The following is a 22,366-nucleotide window of genomic DNA, read 5'->3' as shown; positions in this document are numbered from 1 at the left end:
CTGAATTTTTCAGTAATGACAACAAAATTATACGAAAGGGTGAAAATGCCCTTGAATCAAATCATGTGAAAAAAATGTTGTTTGACCCTGATTTATTAATCATTAAGGGAGAAGTATTTGCAAGTATGAAAGACAAAACTTATAATGTTGAGGTAAGTTAACGATTTTTAAGTTTAGATGTGGGAATCTAAGTACTTAATTTTATCATTGCAGATTATGTTGAATAAATCATGGCAAATTACTGCTGCAAATTGTTCCTGTCCTAGGGGTATTAAATGCCATCATATAGCCACTATAGCTCTCTTTGGACATTACAATATATCAATTACTGATAAAACATGTACGTGGAACATTCCTGTCCAAAGTAAGACAGAAACTAAAACTGCAGAAGCACTATATCCTTCCAGGCCATATCAAGCCCTTAATAGAAAAATGTCATCCAATGAATTAGAACAATTAAAAATCAAATTAAGTAGTTTTGGTAATACTGTGGGATCCACTTGGCTTTTACAGGAAGAAAAGCAAGAGGCCGAAAGTATTGATATTTCATTAATTGAAGATATCATTTATTCAGAGGAAATGAAAATTTCAACAGATAAAAATTCTCATTTTCTAAAATGTTGTCGAATAAATGATGCAACGATAAAGAAAATAGTACATGAGACAACAGGCCAGGTACTCAATGAAAAATGGTTTCTTGCCAGAAAATATAGAATTACTTCTAGCAACTTTGGCTCCATTATTTCTTGTTGCAAGAGAAATAAGTATCCAGAAAGTTTATTTAAAACACTTATTGGTATGTACTGTTACATTTCTATTATTTTATTATTTGCAATCAAATACAATGCTTAAATTCTGAAGGTTTTCCATCAGATTCTCTTTCAATTAATTGTTTGCATATGTCTAAAAATGGTAATGGAGATTAACTGAACTGTTGATATGTTTTAAGAATGTACACTATTATTTATAATAAACACATTTTGTTTGCTTTCATATCTAGCTAAAGTAAAATATTTTTTTATTATTTTTAAGGGCTTATAATTTGGATGGCATCAAATCAATTCAGTGGGGAAGAACACACGAAAAGAGTGGTATAGAGTATCTCAGAAATACACTGAATTTGGATGTGCAGCCTACAGGTATTTGGCTGACAAAGTCAGGCTTATTAGGAGCTAGTCCAGATGGTTTAATTGGTGATGATGGCATTGTAGAAGTTAAGTGTCCATATACATTTCGGAATGAAAAATTATCTGAAAAGTTGAAAAATTCAGATAAATATATAATATCATATAATGATCAGGATGAAGTATTAATTAATACTGAACATAACTACTACCACCAAATTCAAGGCTGCCTGCATATTTTTGGACGACAAAATTGTTATTTATATATATGGACGTTGAAGGAGATAATTACAGTTATAATAGAAAAAGATTTGACCTGGGCCCCAAATATTGATCTGTTAGAAAATTTTTATTTGGCTCAATATTTGCCAAAATTGTTGAATGAATGACTGGTTATTTTTAACTGTACATTATGTTTTACATAATATATATATATATATATATATATATATATATATATATATATATATATATATATATATATATATATATATATATATATATATATATATATATATATATATATATATATATATATATCCACAAGGTTCAGTACTGGGTTGTCTACTTTTCCTTATCTTTATAAATGACATCACTAACTTAAAAATCGATGGAAACATTTCTTTTTGCTAATGATACCAGTATTACCAGGAGGAACTCTAATATTGCAACTCTTCATGCAATTATAACTTCTGATCTACTTAAAATAAAAACCTGGCAGACTAATTTACTCTCTGTTAACATGGATAAGACAATAGCCTTATCCTATAAAAGAGCTCTTCAACTGTTGCTTCTTAATAACAGCCAGAGCAGTATCGTTAATTCTGTAAAATTTCTTGGTATTTTTATAGACAGCAACCTTAAATTCATATTGATTTGTTAAGTAGGAAATTAGCCTCGGCCTCATGCAATAAGATCTCTTTTGGTTCTTCGATATGGCCTTTCTTTTTAGGGTTCTAGTACAGGTACCCAATCTTATGTTGTTTTTAAATTACAAAAAAGAGTAATAACATCTGTTTGGCCTCAGAAGAACAATACATTGCAGAAACTACTTCAAAAATCACGAGATTTAAACTCTTCCCTGTTTATATATTCTGTAAACTGTTTGCTTAATTCGTAAACACCTACATGTTTTTCCAGCAAGACCTAATCATGACTACTCCACCAGAAATTCAAGCTTTGATGTGTATTTACGTATCTTGTCCACTGAGCTAGTTAAGACATCTATATTATATTCTCCAAAAATATACAACCGTCTCTCTCTCTCTCTCTCTCTCAAACTACAACTTCTTTCCTTAAGTTCCGTAAATTGACAAAAGCCTATCTATCTGAAAGACCATATTATTCAGTGGAAGAGTTTCTTAACGAATAACTAAGAAATTACAGTATGTTTAGGTACAAGCAACTAATGTATTTTTATATATCTATTTGGGTATGTGTTGCTGCAACTTAAACTTATTCATAAACTAGTTCATAAGGTTTTATTATGCAATTTAGTAATGGATTGTATATTCTATTATCTTATATTTTGTGATATTGACAATTTATGTAATTTTAGTAAATGTTAATTGTTATTTTTTGGCTTTTTGTAAGCTTTGTTCATAAAGTTGTACAATTTTCAGTGACAATAAAGCATATTTCTATTATATAATAACACTCTATTGATACTGATTAGAGTACAGGAAGTTAATAAATTTGTCTTCCTAGATCATATATTTGGCCATTTAATTCAACAAAGTGATAGCAGCTTTTGCTAATAGAGATTTACAGCAGAAATAATCCTACTTTCGTTGAATATTCATCATTCACCTATCTCTTTTGAATTTCAGTGTGAATCATGTACTGTATATTTTTATAGAGATTTCCATGTGATGAACATCCTAGAAGTTATAAGTTTTCTTTCTCAATTTAATTGCGATAATTTGTTTAAAATCTCTTGATGATAAAATCTAAGTTTCTTGATGATATTTTCAATATTTTTTACCATCTTATATGCTTAACAATCGATCTTTATGTCCCTGTTAAAAAGTATCCAACAAAGAAATTTCCGGTTTGGTTTTCTCCAGATCTCAAAGTTATTCAGAAAGTTCACAAAGAATATCTTAGAACTCAATACCCCACTCTCTTTAATGAGTTTTCTGTATCTCTAAATGTAAATGCTTAAAATAACAATGTTGTTGTTGGTAATAAAAATAATAGCAAACCTAATATACCATAATGTTTATATTCAGGCTATTGAGGGGGTTCAACATAAATTCCTAAGATTTATTTCATTTAAGGGTCACCATACAGCTGACGAAATCAATTACTCTAACATTGAAACTTCTCTTAACATCACAACTCTTCAGGTCAGATGCATGCACAGGGGTCTAACTATGCTGTCCTTATTTATTACACTCACATAGTTTCAGTCCACAATTGTTATCCTCCATGTCCCTTTTAGGCAAACCAAGCTTATCAAACCAAGCTTATCAAACCTTTCCAAATTACCCACCATTGATCAAACTATTGTATTGTTGCATTTTCTATTTATTATTACGATAAATTTTAATAGCAAAAGTTGGTTATTTTTTCTATATTACTAAATGTAAATTTTGATCAACAGAATCAACTGGCTGTTCCATTGTATTTCAATTTTTTTTTATTTAACAATAAATGTATAGTTGTGTGGACATTACTGCTGTAACATTATTTCTTTTGTTGCTTATATTAATTTTTATTGATAAATTGTGAGAAAATCAATTTATTTTTATATGTAAATTTTATAACATTAATAAACTTTTCAAAGAGTAAATAGTGTTTCATTAAGTATATACAATACAAGGGTTTGCCCGTGAAAAAAAACTCAGGATGAATTTAAAAAAATATATTTAATATACCAAAAATTTAAATAATTTATTATTGTTGTAAACAATGTAATTATCTGCTCTACACAAGAAGCAACTGCAGTAGCATAGCAGTAGGTAGATTTTAAAATTATATCCGTGGTTTGAAGACAATTTGGAATAAGTGACAATATATTTCATGTTAAAAGAGATCAAATGGTAAAATTTAATAAAACATATTATAAATTGATCATCAAATAATTTTTGTATTACAACAAAGCTAGCATGTCATAAATTTGTTTAACAGTTGATTTGTAAAGATATATTTATACCTTCAAGAGTTAAAGCTATAAAAAACATTGAAGATTCAAAACCAAGTTAAAAAAACATTTGTTGTTAAATATAAAGCAATTTTTAAAAGACACAGTTTAATAATTTTTATTTGTTAGAATTGTATAAACATTATTATTGTATTTTTTATACTCTATAAACATAATGTAACTTGGAGTTAATACATCAACACATAAATATTTCTTTAAAAGTTTACACTTCAAAAGGCCCAAGTACAAAATTTAATTGATGTCACAGATCCAAATTTATCTTTCACCATCTACATTCACTTTTTATTTTCACAAGAATAAATGTTACACCCTCTTACTAACACCAATAAAGTACTTTATGAGTAATATTCCTCAACTTCTTTAATAAGAGGGTATTGAAAATTCGTTAAAGCAGCACATAACTGAAATATCACTGTTATTTGAGACATGTAAAAATTTGCAATTTGCTGCAATATATTGTAACACTTTATTCTTCGGATCGCCCTCTCAACATGTATCCTAGCTTTTGCTATGGTTTCTGTTTCATACACCTGTTCCTCTGTAAACTGAGGGGTACTTAGAAAAGGAGGAATATTTAAGTGTACCCCCTCAGGCAATAAATCTTTAATTAAGAAACCTTTATCCGCTAGAATAACATCACCATAGGTCATTGGGTCTAGAATGCCACAGTTTTTAACAATTTGTTTATCAGAAGTGGATCCAGGATAGGCAATGCTGACATATGTGATGACACCATTTGGTGCTACTCCTACAAGAACCTTCCAGGTGTTATGATGCTTATAAGAACTATATGTTAATTTTTGTTTTCCATGCTAGTGGGAGTAACTGAGTACACTTCTGTACAATCTAAGATGATTCTACAATTTCTAAATGATGAAAATGCAGTTGGAAGGCATGCTTGATTTTTTTTTCTTGAGGGAACCTTTTCCATTAGTTGTGTTCAAGATAGTGGCTGCATAATTATTAAAAAGGGGAAATGTCAAGGTTGCCAATAGCAACTAATAATTAATCTGTATCATCTCTGTGTGTGTCAAGCGAGAATAAAAAAGTCAGATCTTGAAATTCATTTTGTATAATTTTAATATAAGAATTTTTTACATTACGAATAGATAAATCATCACATCATATCTAAGAAAAAGAACAAACAAACATTGGTCCTTCGAGCCGGATATTTGTGCTATTCCACGCCATACAACCTACAAGATCAGCCGACAACGTTGAACGAGACAGTCGCAGAAATACATCGAGTGCTCCTTTGCCCCAGGCTTCAAGTCAAGTATACAATCCGATTGAACACATACTGACGATTTCACTGGACGGGACATCGAATCATCAAAAATCAGGGAAGTGAGCTTTTGTTCCTTACTTATCTGCCTTTCATTTCAATTTTCTAACTTAGACTTCTTCAATCTTGAAATTTATTGTTCATTGTTAGTTTACTTTGACACATAATAGTTAAAACATTTAAATTTGAATTAAAATGGGGGATTTGCCTACGTTAAAAAAGATAAGAGCATCTCTTAAAGTGCGATTAACCTCATTTATTAAATTCATTGATAGGGACTCAACCCACGGTGAGATGAATGAGCCAACTCGCGCTGAAATTGAATTGCGCATCGAAAACGCGAATAGTATTCATACTCAATATCAAGAAACCCAATTAAAAATAGAAAGTTTACTGGACGCAATAACTGAGGAAGAAATAAATTACAGAGAAACGTTAGAAACATCATTTTATTCAGTTATAATTAAGGCAAAACAACTGTTGACAACAACCTCAGCTAGTGCCTCCAGTACATCTAGTCCTACTAGTGAACATTTTGCATTCAATCATACATATTATACAACCTCCAATATAAAACTTCCTTCTATTGAATTGCCAAAATTCAGTGGCAACATAGAAGAATGGTTAGATTTTCATAACTTATTTGATTCGTTAGTTATAAAAAATAATAGTATATCTGAAATACAAAAATTACATTATTTAAGAGCATGCATAACAGGTTCTGCTGAGAGAGTCATTGCTTCTATACCTCTCTCTGCTTCTAATTTGACTGTTACATGGAATCTTTTGGTTGAGAGATATTCTAACAAGGAATTGTTGTTGCATAACCATATTAAAGCCATCTTCAATTTAAAGGCAATCAATAAAGAAGGTTCATTTTCAATCAGAAATTTAATTGATAAATTTTGTAGCAATCTTAGAGCTTTGGAGGCATTAAAACAACCAGTCGAATAATAACCAGGTAATGCAGTTTCTTCTAAAAGCAGAATCTTATCACTTAATCCCTTTTTAGATCCAGAAGGATTACTCAGGGTCGGTGGTAGATTAAGTAATTCAAACTTTTCTTATCAAAAGAAACATCCTATTCTAATTCAATCTAATCATAAGTTTACTATTCTATTTTTCCGTCAAGAGCATTTCAAGCTGTGCCATGCAGAACCTCAACATCTCCTAGCTCACGTGCGTGAGAAATGTTGGTCCTTTACATGGAAAATCATTGGATAGGAGAACGGTTCGCGAATGCTTGCGTTGCTTTCGCTTCAATCCCGATCAAGTTAATCCCATCATGGGAGATCTTCCCCAATCAAGAGTCACCCCCTCATTTCCATTTGCTGTTACAGGAGTTGATTATGCTGGTCCATTTGCCCTCAGAACTAGTCGTCATAGGGGTGCTTCTTCATATAAAGGTTATATTAGTTTATTTGTTTGCCTATCGACAAAGGCCATTCATTTAGAGGTGGTAACGGATCTTTCCACCGAAGCCTTTATGGCGGCAATAAAACGATTTATAGCTAGAAGGGGCAAACCATGTCAGATGATGAGTGATAACGGAACCACATTTGTGGGTGCCAACAATTCTTTGTTGGAATTGGGTAAATTTTTGAAAACCAATGGTAATAAATTCCCTGATATGTGTGCTAAATCTGATATAAATTGGAAGTTCATACCGGCTCATTCTCCTCATTTTGGCGGTCTCTGGGAGGCTGGAGTCAAATCGGTGAAGGCTAACCTCAAACGAGTTATGACAGATACGAAATTAGATTACGAAAGATTTGTTACATTACTAACTCAGATTGAAGGAGTATTAAATTCTCGTCCTTTGAGTGCATTGTCTTCTAACCCTTCTGATCTTTTGCCTTTGACACCAGCTCACTTTCTCATTGGAAGAGCCATGGATTCCGTTCCAGAAATAAATCTATCAAACTCATCCATTACCAGTTTGTCTAGATTCCAGCAGTTGCAGCAACTTCGCCATCATTTTTCGAAACGTTGTTCTCTGGAATACGTCTCCGAATTGCAAGAACGGAAGAAATGGAAAGTCAACCAATCTAAAATTCAGACTGACACACTCGTCCTCATCAAAGAAAGAAATTTACCTCCTTTAAACTGGTGTCTTGGGCGCGTAGAAGTTTTGCATCCCTGCGCTGATGGAGTTAGATGAGTGGTTACCATAAGAACTTCAAAGGGACTTATAAAGCGAGCTGTTACAAACATTTGTCCACTTCCGGTTCCTAGTGATCAAAGTGAAGGTGCAATCACGTCTTAAGTTCTAGAACTGTTAATGCGTCTTAGTTAAAGAACATTTGTTTGATTTTGAAACTTAAAAGTTTATAATAATTATTGAAGATGTATTTGTTTATTTTTTTATTGCATGTAATGCATTTCCTCATTTACTTGCTTACCTGTTAAATTGAAAGCGATCCTTTCAAGGTGGGGGGCATGTTCAAGATAGTGGCTGCATAATTATTAAAAAGGGGAAATGTCAAGGTTGCCAATAGCAACTAATAATTAATCTGTATCATCTCTGTGTGTGTCAAGCGAGAATAAAAAAGTCAGAACTTGAAATTCATTGTATAATTTTAATATAAGAATTTTTCACATTACGAATAGATAAATCATCACATCATATCTAAGAAAAAGAACAAACAAACAAGTTGTTTAAATAAAATTTCATGCAAGGCATATATCCATGTCATCACAATATTAGTGACAGTCGCTGTACTGCAATTAAACCTAATTGCCAAATCTTCATGTGGTAAATTTAACCTTAATTTCATCAGTGTCATTAGCATTTGGTCAATTTTGGGTAAAATTTTTACTTGTCAGTTTGCGTAATAATTTAACTCAAAACCTTCCATAGTTTCAAATAATGTTAAGTACAGAGCACTGGTTGGTATTCCTGTGTACATTAAAATATGAGCATCATTATTTTTAATTTGTTCAAAACTAAACCGACATGAAAGATTTTTTAATTTTTCACTTAATTGATTTACTTCTTCTTTAAGAAAGTAATTTTCCGCCCCTATAGATGCATTACTTCTTTCTGGTAGAGATACAGCCACTTTTTCTGTGTGGATTGATGTGGATGGACCTGGTTCAGGACTATTTGTTGATGGTCAATATCAACTGAAGATGAAGTTGCCCCTTCATTTAATGAGGAATTTATTTGCTGAGCCTGTCTTTTGCTAAAAAAAATATTCCTATTATATTAAGATATTCATTTAAATCAGATTTAAGCTTACCGTTTTGCTGGAGTAGAGAACACAAATTTTCTCTTTATGTTATGCTCAAAAATTGTAGGTCCATTTTTCCTATCTTGATCCACAAAATGACAACTACAAACTAACGAGTACTTAGATGGTTCTCTATCTTGCCTCCTGAAAACAGACCAAAATAAAGTTATTAATTTTAGCCTAACATACAAATAGCACAATTACATTTTAAATTATCTTTAAAAATCATGACAGAGACTTAGTATAAATCTGAAAAGACAATCACAGAATATCTAAAATATAAGCAATATTAAAACAAACTAATAAGTACTTTTACCTAATGAGATTGATCCACTTCTGCTTCTCTGAAATTTTCGAAGGGAATACAAAAAATTTGCATCTTTTTTGCTCACTGTAATGTTTACAGTTTGGAACGAAGCACATAACCATTTTACTAATAATGGGATGGACGTAATAATAAAACAACAGTCCTATCCTTATAAAAACGAATATCTAAAGTACTTTTGGGATAAAATCCACCTAAAAAAAATAAAAAATAAATTTAAATTTTTTTAACTTTGTAAACAAATTCAAAGATTTATTGATTAATTTTAAAATAATCGGATAAAAACAACAACAAAATACCTTGAAATAAAGCAAAAATGATTAAAGTTTTAATCCCACAGAATATAACCTCAAAATATGAACTTTGACAGTAAATATCTTAATACTTTGATACTCTTACCTCACAAATTTACGAACAACCTATAAAACCAATCGCACAGAATAGATATTTGGGAGCGAAAATCCTTATTTATTTTTTTAAATATCAAAAAAATCAACGTTTCCAAAGTCTTACGGGAGAAACACATGCAAACGAGATTTGTTTGGAAAGGTTTTCAAAATCCCCACCCATTGTGACGTCAGGACTTAGGTAGTCCATTGTCATGTGTGGATGTCATGTCACCGCTGTCACTTGAGGTTCCGTTTGCCAAGTGCAACGTTGCCAAGGATATCCGTACATGAAAACCATACATAACAGACTAGTAAAAAGGCCGATAGAAAAGTTAAAAAAGTTAAAACATACTCTGAAGAATGTGATGGCAAAACTGCAATATGTCTAGTGTGCTTCAATTAATCACATTAAAAAACAATTTTACTTATACAGGAACTATTATTGAGCAAAAACGTATTGTGACTCAAGTGGCCTTATAGTATTGGAAGTCGTAAGTTGATAGTTTCTAGTAGAACGTTTTTATTGTTAATTACCTCCGTAAAAGTGAGTTATAGTATTTATAAAAAAATGGATGTAAATAATATATATATATATATATATATATATATATATATATATATATATATATATATATATAAAGAAGCTTATTACACATTACACACACACATTACACACATTACTTACACATTTTATATCTTTGACTGCTACATATCTTTTTAAGGTAACCAACTTATAATAACTTTTCCATGGATGTTTGGTTTTTCATATTGTTTTTTTTAGATGAACTGATGATGCTTCTTGGTTAAGAAGCGAAACGTCTTCAATAAATAGATTGAAGTAGCCACCTTCTTTGTCTTTTATTTCTCCACTTTGACCGAAAAACCCACCAGTCTTCGAGTGTTCCTTAGCTTATATTAGATTGACGGTCGTACTCCTTTTCTCGATATATATATATATATATATATATATATATATATATATATATATATATATATATATATATATATATATATATATATATATATATATATATATATATATATAAATGTTTTGCATACCTAGATTACCATTTTTTGTTATAAATCGAACATAACGAGAGGTGGTGTTATAGAGAGATAGAAAATAATCGAATAAGAGGAAAAAGTTAATATAATATTCAATTGTTATAGGTTTCAGTTTATCCAGCGTCAGAAAAATCGCTAAAGAAGGTCGTGAGGTTGAAAATGGAGAAACCCCCTGATTCACCATACCTAATAAACGACAAAAAAAGTCCTCCAGCTAGATCCATGTGATCAAAGTATATTACGGAGACAAATATATGATTTTTATCGTTGCGATAAACACGTTTCCACAATTAATAAAATTCACCAAAAATTTGTAAATGAATTGAATTATGCAGGAAGTAGAGAAAGTATGAGGATGGAATTTCACAAATTTAGGTTTCGTTGGAAAAAACAGAAACATGTTGATAGAGAAACACTAAATTAGACATTTAAGGCTGCAATATCTGAGGAAAATCAAGAAAGCAAGAGATGCAAATAAATTTATAGTGCTTACTGATGAAACCTATTTACTTACGAGCCATATTGCAAAAAACAATTTGTGTGACCAGTAATAATGGACTTAAAAAAAAGTGTCAAAAGAGCAAAGTTTAATTATTGTTGGGGTAGGAAATGAACAAGGTTTTGTTCCTGGTTCTTATTTAAGGTAGAAGTCGACGTCAAAATCTGAAGACTATCATAATGACATGAACTATGTAAATTTTAAAAAATGGTTGGAAGAACATCATTTGTGTAATTTCCCTCCGAATAGTGTAATAGTATTAGATAATGCGCCATACTATAAAACACAGGAAGACAAATGTCCCACATCTGCATCGAACCCACTTATCAACGATAAGTGTGTTATGCAATAATGGTTTCGGGAAAGAAATATTGCATGTACTGCCTCTATGTTAAAGCCTGATCTCTATAACATAATAAAATTGCATAAACCACGTTATGTAAAATATTCAATCGATAGAATTATACGAGCACAAGGACATGGTGTATTTAGACTCCCACCATACTATTCATATTTAAATCCTATTCAAATGTTTTGGGCAGCTTTGAAATCAGGTGGGAGCCAGAAATGTAAACTTTACATTTACGTCAATCCAGCAGCTGTCGGACGAATTTTTTCAAACCTTTCCTGTGGAGGAGTCGACAAAATAACAGACAAATCGCAACTGAACGTGAATTGATATCAAAGGAACCACTAATTGATGTAGTCGTAGATCGTATTGTTATTAATCCAGAGGAAGATTTAGATAGCGACGATTTACAATTAAATTCCATCAGCGAAAATAGCGACCTTGATGATTTTTGAAAATAAAAACAGGTAAATCTATTTTTATAAGCTTATTTCCACAACCGTTGGAAACAATTTATTTTAACTAAATATCGCACAATTCTCAGTATGAAACAAATTTAGCTTTCTAATTTAATAGACTTCCATCCATTCAGTTCATTTTAAGTATTATGACTAATATCTTTAGCAAATAACATATTTTATCAATTACCTCAAACATTTTAACTCTAATATTAGTGCTCTGATAATAAATATAATTATAATCTCATTACAGTAATTATGGATTATTAATATTACAGTTCAATGGACAACCTCTAAAATAATATTCGATTAGGCAACACCGCATCAACCAACGTCTGTCGTGTTTGGTCGTGTCAAATCGTCATCGTTGCAGTTAAATCTGTTTTGCTATAAAGGTTACTTTTGAGCTCCAAAGTGTTTTTGTACCAAAACATTTCAGGTTTCATAACTTATCTTAAAAAAAGTAGTAGATCGGATTTATTCTTAGTCGCTGCTTGGAAATTTTCTTCAATTTACTTAGAGGCAATAATATGAAGTTTTTTGTCGGACTTTTTTTGTAACTTATAATAATTACGCCACACTTCCTTAACTAACTTCTGGACATTTTTGGTATTGGTCTATTTGAAACGACATCTTAATTAAATAATTCATTTTTGGTGAAAGTGAATCAACGGTAACATAAACATTAACTTACTTTGCTTTGCTTTGCAATCGTACCGAAACGAAACAATAGATTAACCGTAGAAATTTAGACAAGTGAGTAGCTCGCGGTAATTCCCATACTTGGTTTAGTACCTGGACGAATACACTATTTGTGTGAGTCCCCAAAAATGCGTTTCGTTTTTAAAAATAGATAGCGTGTGAGTTGCAATTTGTGTGAAGAAGTAAATAACTAATATTGATATAATCAACCACACCCCCATGTCAGGTAACCTTCTATCATAAAAACTGTGCTATCACACATTTCCAAGTCGAGTGTAACCTAATTTTTAATCCAAATAACTATAGGAAGTTATTTAATTTTGACAAACCATAAAATCTTAGCTCAAACGTTACACATAGAATAATGTGTATGGGAAGAGAATGGGAAATGTTGCAGTAAAAGGCTCCAAACAAAGATTGTATATAAAGGACCAAGGAAAAGTGTTGTCTGAATATTTCATTAAATTTACAAATGACTTTTTAAAACAATGCTTTTTATTACTCGTCACTCTACGGACTACTGCATCATTACACAGCTGCAGAATAACAAAAGTAACGGCTTACAAGAAAATTAAATATTTAAATTGAAATTTTATTATATTTATTTAAAACTTATTTTTATGTTTCGGTCCTGGAGATAGTACTGAAATACAGCAACTAAGTCGTCTCCTGAATTAATAATATTTTTCTAAAAATTTAAACAAATATTTTTTTAAAGTGTATCAGTGAAACCAGTATAGTTAGTGTGCTAATTTTTGCTATAAATCATAACTGTGAGTAGCATATTTCTAAATATTAACTATTGATTAATACTTTAACCTCAAAACTTGATATCCAAGAGTACCGATAAGAAACCACTTTTTGTTCTTACCTTCTGTTCCTACCGGCTTTCGAGACAGGGCCGTCTCGAGGATCGAGTTGGCGAAGTATGCGGAATAAATTCAAAAATGGATGGAAATACTGATGGAGAAGCTTGAGCATCTCACCATACCAACCAACAAAATACATATGTCAGTGCCCTTACTTCTTTCCAATATTTGACCAAAGAGCAAGCTGTTGTTCTCTCTAGTATCAATGGCGTCAAAATTCATGAATACATTATTGCTGTGGGAAATTTAGTGCAACCAAAAAATATTCTATTTGCCTCACGTATCTCAAACAATAGAGTATATATTTACCTCACCAGTACTAATGTCGTGGATTCTTTACTGCAAGCAGATAATTCACTTACATTGAACAATACAAAAATTGAAATTAGAAGATTAATCACCCCAGCCACAAACTCGTCATTTCTAATGTCTGCCCTACCGTTTCAAACACTGATGAAGAAAGAAGATGAACTGAAAAAGCTGGGACTTCAAACAGTATCTAGAAAAACTTTTTTGAAAGTAGGCATGCCAGATACTGCATACAACCATGTTTTAAGCTTTTGCCGCCAAGTGTTTGTTACTCCTGATGATACTATCCTTATCCCAGACTTTGTTACAATTTACTATGACAACACCAACTACCGTATATAATTTACCCTCGACAACTTAAATTGCACTAAGTGTGCAACAAAAGAACATCGGGAAACTAATTGTCCATCAACATGTCAACAAACAACCCTCAACATTAATAGCCCATATCAACCTGAGACTGTAATTCCACAACAACCTCCCCTAATGGATACCGACCACACTAACGTTCAAATTCTTAACACTGAAACCTTAGTATCTGATCAATTATCATTAGAAGAACACACTTTGTAAACAGACAAAACCAATGAAACAAATTTTCCTCCATTAAATACCGAAGTACCTCCTCACACAACCAAAAGACAAATATCTACCTCACCTGATATACAAGAAACATCGACTGCCACAACTCCTTTTGCAAAACCTAAACACATAATGAAACTCCAAAAAGCCTCACCCTCTGATATTATTAAAGAGTTAGAGACCATTAAAAATAAATTTGAGTCTAGGTCCCCAAAATTTCCTCTTAATTTTAATGTTATTTGTGATGCGATACAAAATGCCTTAAACTCATAAAACCCTAACTCCATTGTAGAAAACTACACAACGGATATGATATCATTTAAAAATATTCTATTATTTGCACATAATCATATTTTAGACCGCGATATAAAATCCAAATTAACAAGGCTAAGAAAAAGATTACAACTCAATATCACTGATTCCTCATCGGATATAGAAAGTGATATCTCAGTTTCTCAGTCAGGTACCCAAAATGGCTAATACATTTATTTTACAATGGAACCTAAACGGATATTACAACTATGTAGAATCTCTTAATATTTTAATGAAATAATTGTCTCCCCTAGTAATCTGTTTACAGGAAAGATATCTTAAAACTAAAAACTTACATATTAAAAACTATACTAGCTTTCTCAAAAATCGCTACACAGAACACGCCATCGGCGGAGTAAGTATTTTCGTAAAAAATTGTGTAAAAGCAAGAAAAATTCACCTAAACACTAATTTGGAAGCCGTTGCTGTATCTATATCATGCAATATCAACTGTAGACCTACTAACATATGTAACATTTACCTCCCTCATCCAAATGAAAATGAACTTGAAGACTTACAGCGCTTAATCGATGATATTCCTGCTCCCAAACTAATACTTGGTGACTTGAATTGTCATAATATCACATGGCGTAGTATAAAAACAGAGAAATGTGGTAGAATTCTATAGAAATTAATAGATAATCAAAATCTAATATTAATGAATACTGGTAAACCTACTCATTTTAGCTCCCACAATAGTACTTTTTCTGCCATCGATATTTCGTTGTGTGATCACTCATTAGCTACAAGTTTTTCTTGGAATAGTCTTTATTATAGCGATAATTTTCCTCTAACAATTGAAATCATTGGGCATGATCAACCGAATATTCCTGTTTACCAAAAATGGAAATTAAACTCAGCAAACTGGGACTTATATAGAGATCTAATAAATTATTAACTTACGAACTTTATTCTAGAAGAAAGCATAGATTTATCTCTTCATCACTTCAATGATATTATACTAAAATGCGCTAATATTGCAGTGGGAAAAACAAAACCTTGTAAACGAAAACCAGTACCATGGTGGAATGAAGAAATAGCTTTAGCTATGAAATCTAGCAAACATGCTTTCAATGTTTTAAAAAGACATAAAGCAACAGAAAATGTTAACAACTTTGAAAAACTTAGGGCAAAAACTAAATATCTTATTAAAAAAAGTAAAAAAGAAAAATGGTCAAATTATGTCTCCACCATAAATTCATCAACACCTATGACTACAATCTGGAATAAAGTACGTACACTAAGAGGTGAACATCACATTAACACTCTTTCTTATAAAAACAAATTATTATCTTCCAAACAAGAAATTAGTAATATTATGTCAGCTATATATAAGACAAATTCAACCAATGCAAACTTCGATCCCGCATTTTCAGATTTCAAAAATAAACGTGAAATGACAGAAATATCTATAGTAGATAGTGATAATTAGACTTCGGCAAATATGCAAATAAAAATGTAGAAAATATGCGCATAAATATGCACGTGTTTACCCGAAAATATGCAAATATTTTACAAAATATGCATACAAATGAATAAAAAAATCGTAAAATAGTAACAATTTTATTTAAAAAAAAAAGTGTACATAACTAAATATTTCCTACTATTCATTAAGATTTACATTTATTTTAAGTAACTACATCATTTTTAAGTATGAATAAACTTATTTAGAATTATGGTAACAATAAATGACCAAGTGGTGTTCAAAATTTTCTAACAAAAACTTGTGGCTTCTGTCTGAGTACATATATTTATAGATGGAAAAACTTCGTTCAACATCAACTGATGTAACGGGAGCATTTTTCAAACTAACCAAAACATTTGGTTCTAAATTAATTGTTTCCGAAATATTTCCAGCTAGAACACTGACTACTTCAGAAAGAATATGGTAACCTTTATTTTTTTCCATAGTAGCTTCAAATTTTTTTAAAATATCTTTTCCAATATTACCTCTAACGTTTCGACAACATGACGCAAATTCTTTTATTAATGCTGTACTTTCGAACAATGACAGTTTTGGTGATTCTAACTGAGTAATTGTTTTTTGAACAAAACTAAAATTTGATTTTATAAATGAAAGTTCTTGTTGAAGCAAGTTACTCTGAAAAGTTTGTTTAGAATCCAAAAGAGATTGGGAACTTTCATCTGTTAACGTATCAATTATGTTCTTTATTTTAACAAAATGATCTGCATAAAAATTAGCTGCTTCTAACCATGTTCCCCATCGCGTTAAAATAGGTTGTGGTGGAAGAGGAATGTTAGGTAGCATTTCTTTATAAAGTTGAATTCTTATAGGAGATTTAAGAAATACTTTTTTGACACTGGATATCATGGTATTTACAAGAGGAAACTTTTTTCGTATTTCCTCTGCAACTCTGTTTAATCCATGCGCTACACAAGTAACATGTATTAAATCTGGGAAAAATATTTTTAAATTTTGTCCTGCTTTCACCATATAAGGAGCAGCATCCGATAAAATAAGCAGTAATTTATTAGAAGGAATAGTTGTCGGAAGAAAAAAAGTTGCTAATGTTTCTTGTATAAAACGGGAAATTGTTAAAGCATTTGTTTTCTCAAGTTGCTGGCATGAAATAAGATGAGATTTTGGTAAGGTATCTTCTTTAAGAACACCAATCAATACATGAGCAATATACTTTCCTGATGAATCAGTGGTTTCGTCTACAGATATGTAAAAATAATTATCTGCAATTTCTTCCTTAATATTAATTAACACCGACGAGTATAGCCCGTTCACATTATTTCTTCTTAGAGACCGATCACTTGGAACATTAAGTTTGCAATATTTTTTTAGAAACGAACTAAAATTTACATTTGCTAATTTTGAAAGCGGTATGTTTGCAGACACTAATGCGCGACACTAGTCTTCATTAAAAGTTTCTTGCTCATCTAATTTTTTTGAAGTAGATTGGAAACATTTAGCCATTGAAGTTTGATGTTTTCCTCCTATTTTTCCTTTTTTTGCAATGTGTGAAGCAGTTCTCACATGTTGGTCTATCTGAAATTTCTTCTCACATGCTATCTATAAATAAAAATAAAAACCTTTATTTTAACCCAACCTTTAAAATATAAAAATATACAAGGTGTTTTTGGTTAATCAAATAACTGGTTTGAAAAAAAAAACACTCGCTAAGTGTTTTAAATGCAGTATTAATCCACAAATTAGTTTTTGTTACTAACCATTAGTACATCATATAACTTATTTTAAAATTCAACAAAAGTTTTTTTTTGTTAATTCAATTACAATAAAAATAATTGTGTTTTAGAATAGCTGACTTCATAAAAAAAAGTAAAGGTGAAAAATTTTTCTAAATACACACCATTGTATTGTACCATGGACAATTTTTTCTCACTAAAGGAAGCTAATTTTTTAAAGTTATTGTTGTTATTAACTAAAAGAATTTAATTTTTTTTAATTTCAACAACCTGTATCTCGAAAAGTAAATAAGTTTGACCCCTCATTAACTATATCGTTTTGTTCAATTTTTCGAGAAGTATCTACAGTCAAACGTTGTAAGTGTCATTTGGAAACACCTTGTATGTATGAAATATTAGATATTTAATAGAAAATATTAGATACTTACAATTTTGCCACAGACTGAACAGTAGATTTTTCCCATATCCATAGACAGCTCTTTATAAGGTTTAATCCAAGTTGAAGCACTGGTTGTTTTAGGCATTATAAAATCACAATCTTCCTTTTTGTTACGCACAACGAGTGTTTACGCTTTGAATATCAAAACAAAAATGATTTACAAATCTGAGCATCAAATTAGAAATGTTTAGGTACCTATTTCAATAAACTGGGAGATTTTGGAAAATCCCTAAATTAGGAACAAAACTATTAGCCGTTTACCTGCTGTTAAGATACAATAAATTGTAGATAGATTTGGGGATTAGATCATAAAATGCAAATGAGCGAACCCTTAGCGATTATCCAATAACTGAATGCCTCAGTGACCGAGACTTTCTAAGAATGTTGAGGGCTACTTAAATTGATCTTATTTGAAATTGTAAATGTTTTGTACCTGTAGAGATTACGTACTTAGATCATTTCTTGATTAAAATGACTACAAAATTTTATACAAGAATTGAAATAAATTGGTATGTTTAAAAATTTTCAAATACAGTATAAAAATCTGAACTTTTATGCACTTTATGCAAACTTTTATACAAATATGCCAAAATATGAAATATTTGCATAAAATATGCACAATATGCAAAATATGCAATATGCATATTTGCCGAAGTCTAGTGATAATCCACTAGATTTTTCCATCATATATAAAGAATTTGAAAAAGCTCTAGATAAATCAAAAAACACTTCATCGGGTCCTGATAATATACTAATAATATTTATCAAAAACTTGCCGTACACAGGAAAATTAATTCTCTTAGACATTTTCAATCACATTTACCTTAATAAAAAATTTCCATCAATCTGGTCTGAATCAACAATTATTCCCATTTTAAAACCTTTCAAATCAAAAACTGACCCTCTTTCCTCTTTCCAATTTCTCTTACAAATAATACATGCAGACTACTAGAAAAAATTTTAAATAACAGATTAATATGGTTTCTTGAAAAAAAAAACAGATTATTAAGCCATATTCAAAACGGTTTCAGAAAAAGCAGATCAACTCATGATGCCGTAGTAGCTATTGACAATATTACATGTGAGTCTTTTAGAAATAACCAGAAAGTAATTGCCATATTTTTCGATAAAAATAAAGCATTTGATACTGCATGGAGATACAACATTTTACAAACCATGTCTAACTGGGAAATTTTCTTGCTTTTGTAAAACATTTTATGAATAATAGAGTATTCCAAGTACGTGTGAATGGAATTACTTCACAAACAGAATGTCTTAAAAACGGTATTCCACAGGGCTCAACCTTAAGCTCCACTCTATTTTTAATAGCAATTAATAATATCGCTCAAGAGATAAAGCTACCTTTGAAAACAGATCTGTATGCAGATGACTTAGTTGTATATACTAGTAGCTGCAATATTACACTAGCCTCAAAAATTTTGCAATCATTTCTGCATAAACTAGAAGACTGGTCCCAAAAAACTGGTTTTACATTCTCAGGTGATAAATCTCGTTTCATCGTATTTAATAAAAGAAAAACTGATTGCAAAACTACACTTACTCTAAATAGTATCAACCTAATACAAGTAGAGAGCATTGACTTTCTTGGCCTGAGACTGGACAGTCAGCTAACATGGGCAGAACATATTAAAAAGCTAGTCGTTTCCTGCCAATCTAAAATAAATCTCCTTAAAATGCTATCAAACCGATCTTGGGGAGCGGACACCCCAAAATTGCTGCATATATACCAATCATTAATCCGAAGTAAACTGGATTATGGTGCAATATGCTATTCAATTGCGAGTAATTATATTCTTAAAAAACAAGACATTATACAAAACACATGTTTAAGACTTATTCTGGGTGCTTACCGAACTAGTCCTGTTTCAAGTTTTCAGGTTATCCTAGATGAATCCCCCCTATCAATACGAAGACAACACATTTCTTTAAATTATGCCACGAGACTGTCTTCCAACCCTAATAACACAAACTATCCACTTCTTTAAAAATATATACATCTACGCATTGCCATCAACAAATTAAATATCCACTCCTTAAATAAGGTTTAACGAGATATGGTTTTGACATGGAGCAGCTGACACATTCTTATCCTACACAACGAACTATACCTCCCTGGACTATTAATTTTCTCACTATTGATATATCCCTTACGGCCTATCCAAAGAGTACCACAAATCCCATAAGCATTAACAAATTATATCAAGAACGGATATCAGAATACACTGGTTATAACAAGATTTTTACTGATACGTCAAGAACTAAAATCGGACATGCAGCCGCCTTTATTCTAGGAAAGTCTGAATATGCAGTTCGCATCCCTCAATTCTGCAGCATTTTCACGGGAGAAGCAATCGCCATTTTAAAAGATTTAGTCATGTGTAAGAGTCATGCAAGCTCAAACTTTCTTATCATTACTGACTCTTTATCTGTCCTTCAGAGCTTAAGGCAAATATTTCCATTACGTGCTATCCTGCAACAAATACAATTAGCACTTTATCACCTACAAAACAGACACGTGAACGTTAAATTTTTCTGGGTACCATCACATACAAGTATCGCAGGAAATGAAAAAGTAGATGAATTAGCAAAGAAAGATGCTACTGACAAGCAAACTGAAATAATGACTACAATTCAATTCAGTGATATCCAGCTCATTATTAAACAGCACTATGTAAAAAATTGGTAACAAATGTGGAATTCTAATAAGGCTAACCTGCTAACCTTAAAAACGTTCAAACTAGGATTGGCACTAAACTACAATTTTCAAGGGCATACGTTTACTACACAAAATTTAAGTTATATTATATGTATCATTTTGTAATTTGGTAATTTATTATTTGTAATTTAATACGCAATTTGTAATTAGTATATTTAATAAGGCTAACCTGCTTACCTTAAAAACGTTCAAACTAGGATTGGCACTAAACTACAATTTTCAAGGGCATACGTTTACTACACAAAATTTAAGTTATATTATATGTATCATTTTGTAATTTGGTAATTTATTATTTGTAATTTAACACGCAATTTGTAATTAGTATATTTAATAACAACTGTAAAATCTGTAAAACCCGCTAATAACCTTTAATGGTTGATGCGGAAATTCTAAATAAAAAAAAAACTTTTTATTAACTTATTGACAACTATTTTAATTTGTACTACCATTTACTTGACAAATCAAAGGTTTAGATTACTAAACTACATATTTTGTCTTTTCTACTACTGGAAATTGTTCTATGATAAAATTCTTAATTTACAATTAAAATATATTTGTTGCGCTGTTAATAACAATTCGCCATATATATATATATATATATATATATATATATATATATATATATATATATATATATATATATATGTATATATTTAACGTGATTATTTCGACCAAAAAACAATTTATAAATATGTTGGAAATATCGGGTATGTGGTCTATATTAAATAAAAAATCTTTGTTTTTTCTAAAGCTCAATATTTCGCCATTTATTTGATGGCTTCATCAGGAGTAACTGTAAAAAACAAACATTTCAAAACACTGACTATATATATATATATATATATATATATATATATATATATATATATATATATATATATATATATATATATATATATGTATATATATATATATATATATATATATATATATATATATATATATATATATATATATTGATATGATATAGGAGAAAGAAAGGTATTGTTTAAAAAATTAATTTGTAAGTTATATACTAGATAATTTTAGATATAACAAGTATTTGGTTATTTTAAGAAGTTATATACTAGAGAATTTAATAAAAATATATTTATGTGAGGGCATTTTTAATAAATTAGCATATAATAAGTGTAAAAAGTTGTATTTTAATGTTGTAAATATATTTAAGTGAGCCATGTGCATAGGCAACCAACTATACAGTAAATTGACAGATAGAAATTAATCATAATACGAATATAAGTGGGGTTATAATAATAATGTTAGTTTAAAATGTTTAATTTATATATATTTAATGATTTAAATGTTTATTCTGATCTGAAAAGCCTAAATGTCAACAAAATTATCAATGG

The 22,366-nt window shown here is 30.4% G+C and overlaps 2 protein-coding genes across 2 annotated transcripts; both read left to right on the top strand.

Moving 5' to 3' along the window:
* Positions 1 to 5,770: 5,770 nt before the first annotated feature.
* On the top strand, positions 5,771 to 6,529 carry LOC140452780 (uncharacterized). Its single transcript, XM_072547108.1, has 2 exons — positions 5,771 to 6,225; positions 6,280 to 6,529. Exons 1-2 carry the CDS (start codon positions 5,771 to 5,773, stop codon positions 6,527 to 6,529), a joined length of 705 nt encoding a protein of 234 aa, XP_072403209.1.
* Positions 6,530 to 6,860: 331 nt separating this feature from the next.
* On the top strand, positions 6,861 to 7,736 carry LOC140452779 (uncharacterized). Its single transcript, XM_072547107.1, has one exon. The coding sequence runs from the start codon at positions 6,861 to 6,863 to the stop codon at positions 7,734 to 7,736; it is 876 nt and encodes a 291-aa protein (XP_072403208.1).
* The last annotated feature ends 14,630 nt before the right edge of the window (positions 7,737 to 22,366 follow it).

The sequence above is a fragment of the Diabrotica undecimpunctata genome, chromosome 11 (assembly GCF_040954645.1).
Source record: "Diabrotica undecimpunctata isolate CICGRU chromosome 11, icDiaUnde3, whole genome shotgun sequence".
In the NCBI taxonomy this organism is placed as follows: domain Eukaryota; kingdom Metazoa; phylum Arthropoda; class Insecta; order Coleoptera; family Chrysomelidae; genus Diabrotica; species Diabrotica undecimpunctata.
Note: the sequence above shows the minus strand (reverse complement) of the source record. Positions and strands in the feature narration are given on the sequence as shown.

What these genes read in the sequence shown, in the direction of transcription:
- LOC140452780 (XM_072547108.1), top strand. Translation starts at nt 5,771, where the DNA reads ATGGGGGATTTGCCTACGTTAAAAAAGATAAGAGCATCTCTTAAAGTG. An exon ending in TTTCATAACTTATTTGATTC is followed by an intron (nt 6,226 to 6,279) that starts GTTAGTTATAAA and finishes ACATTATTTAAG; the next exon opens with AGCATGCATAACAGGTTCTG.
- LOC140452779 (XM_072547107.1), top strand. Translation starts at nt 6,861, where the DNA reads ATGGGAGATCTTCCCCAATCAAGAGTCACCCCCTCATTTCCATTTGCT.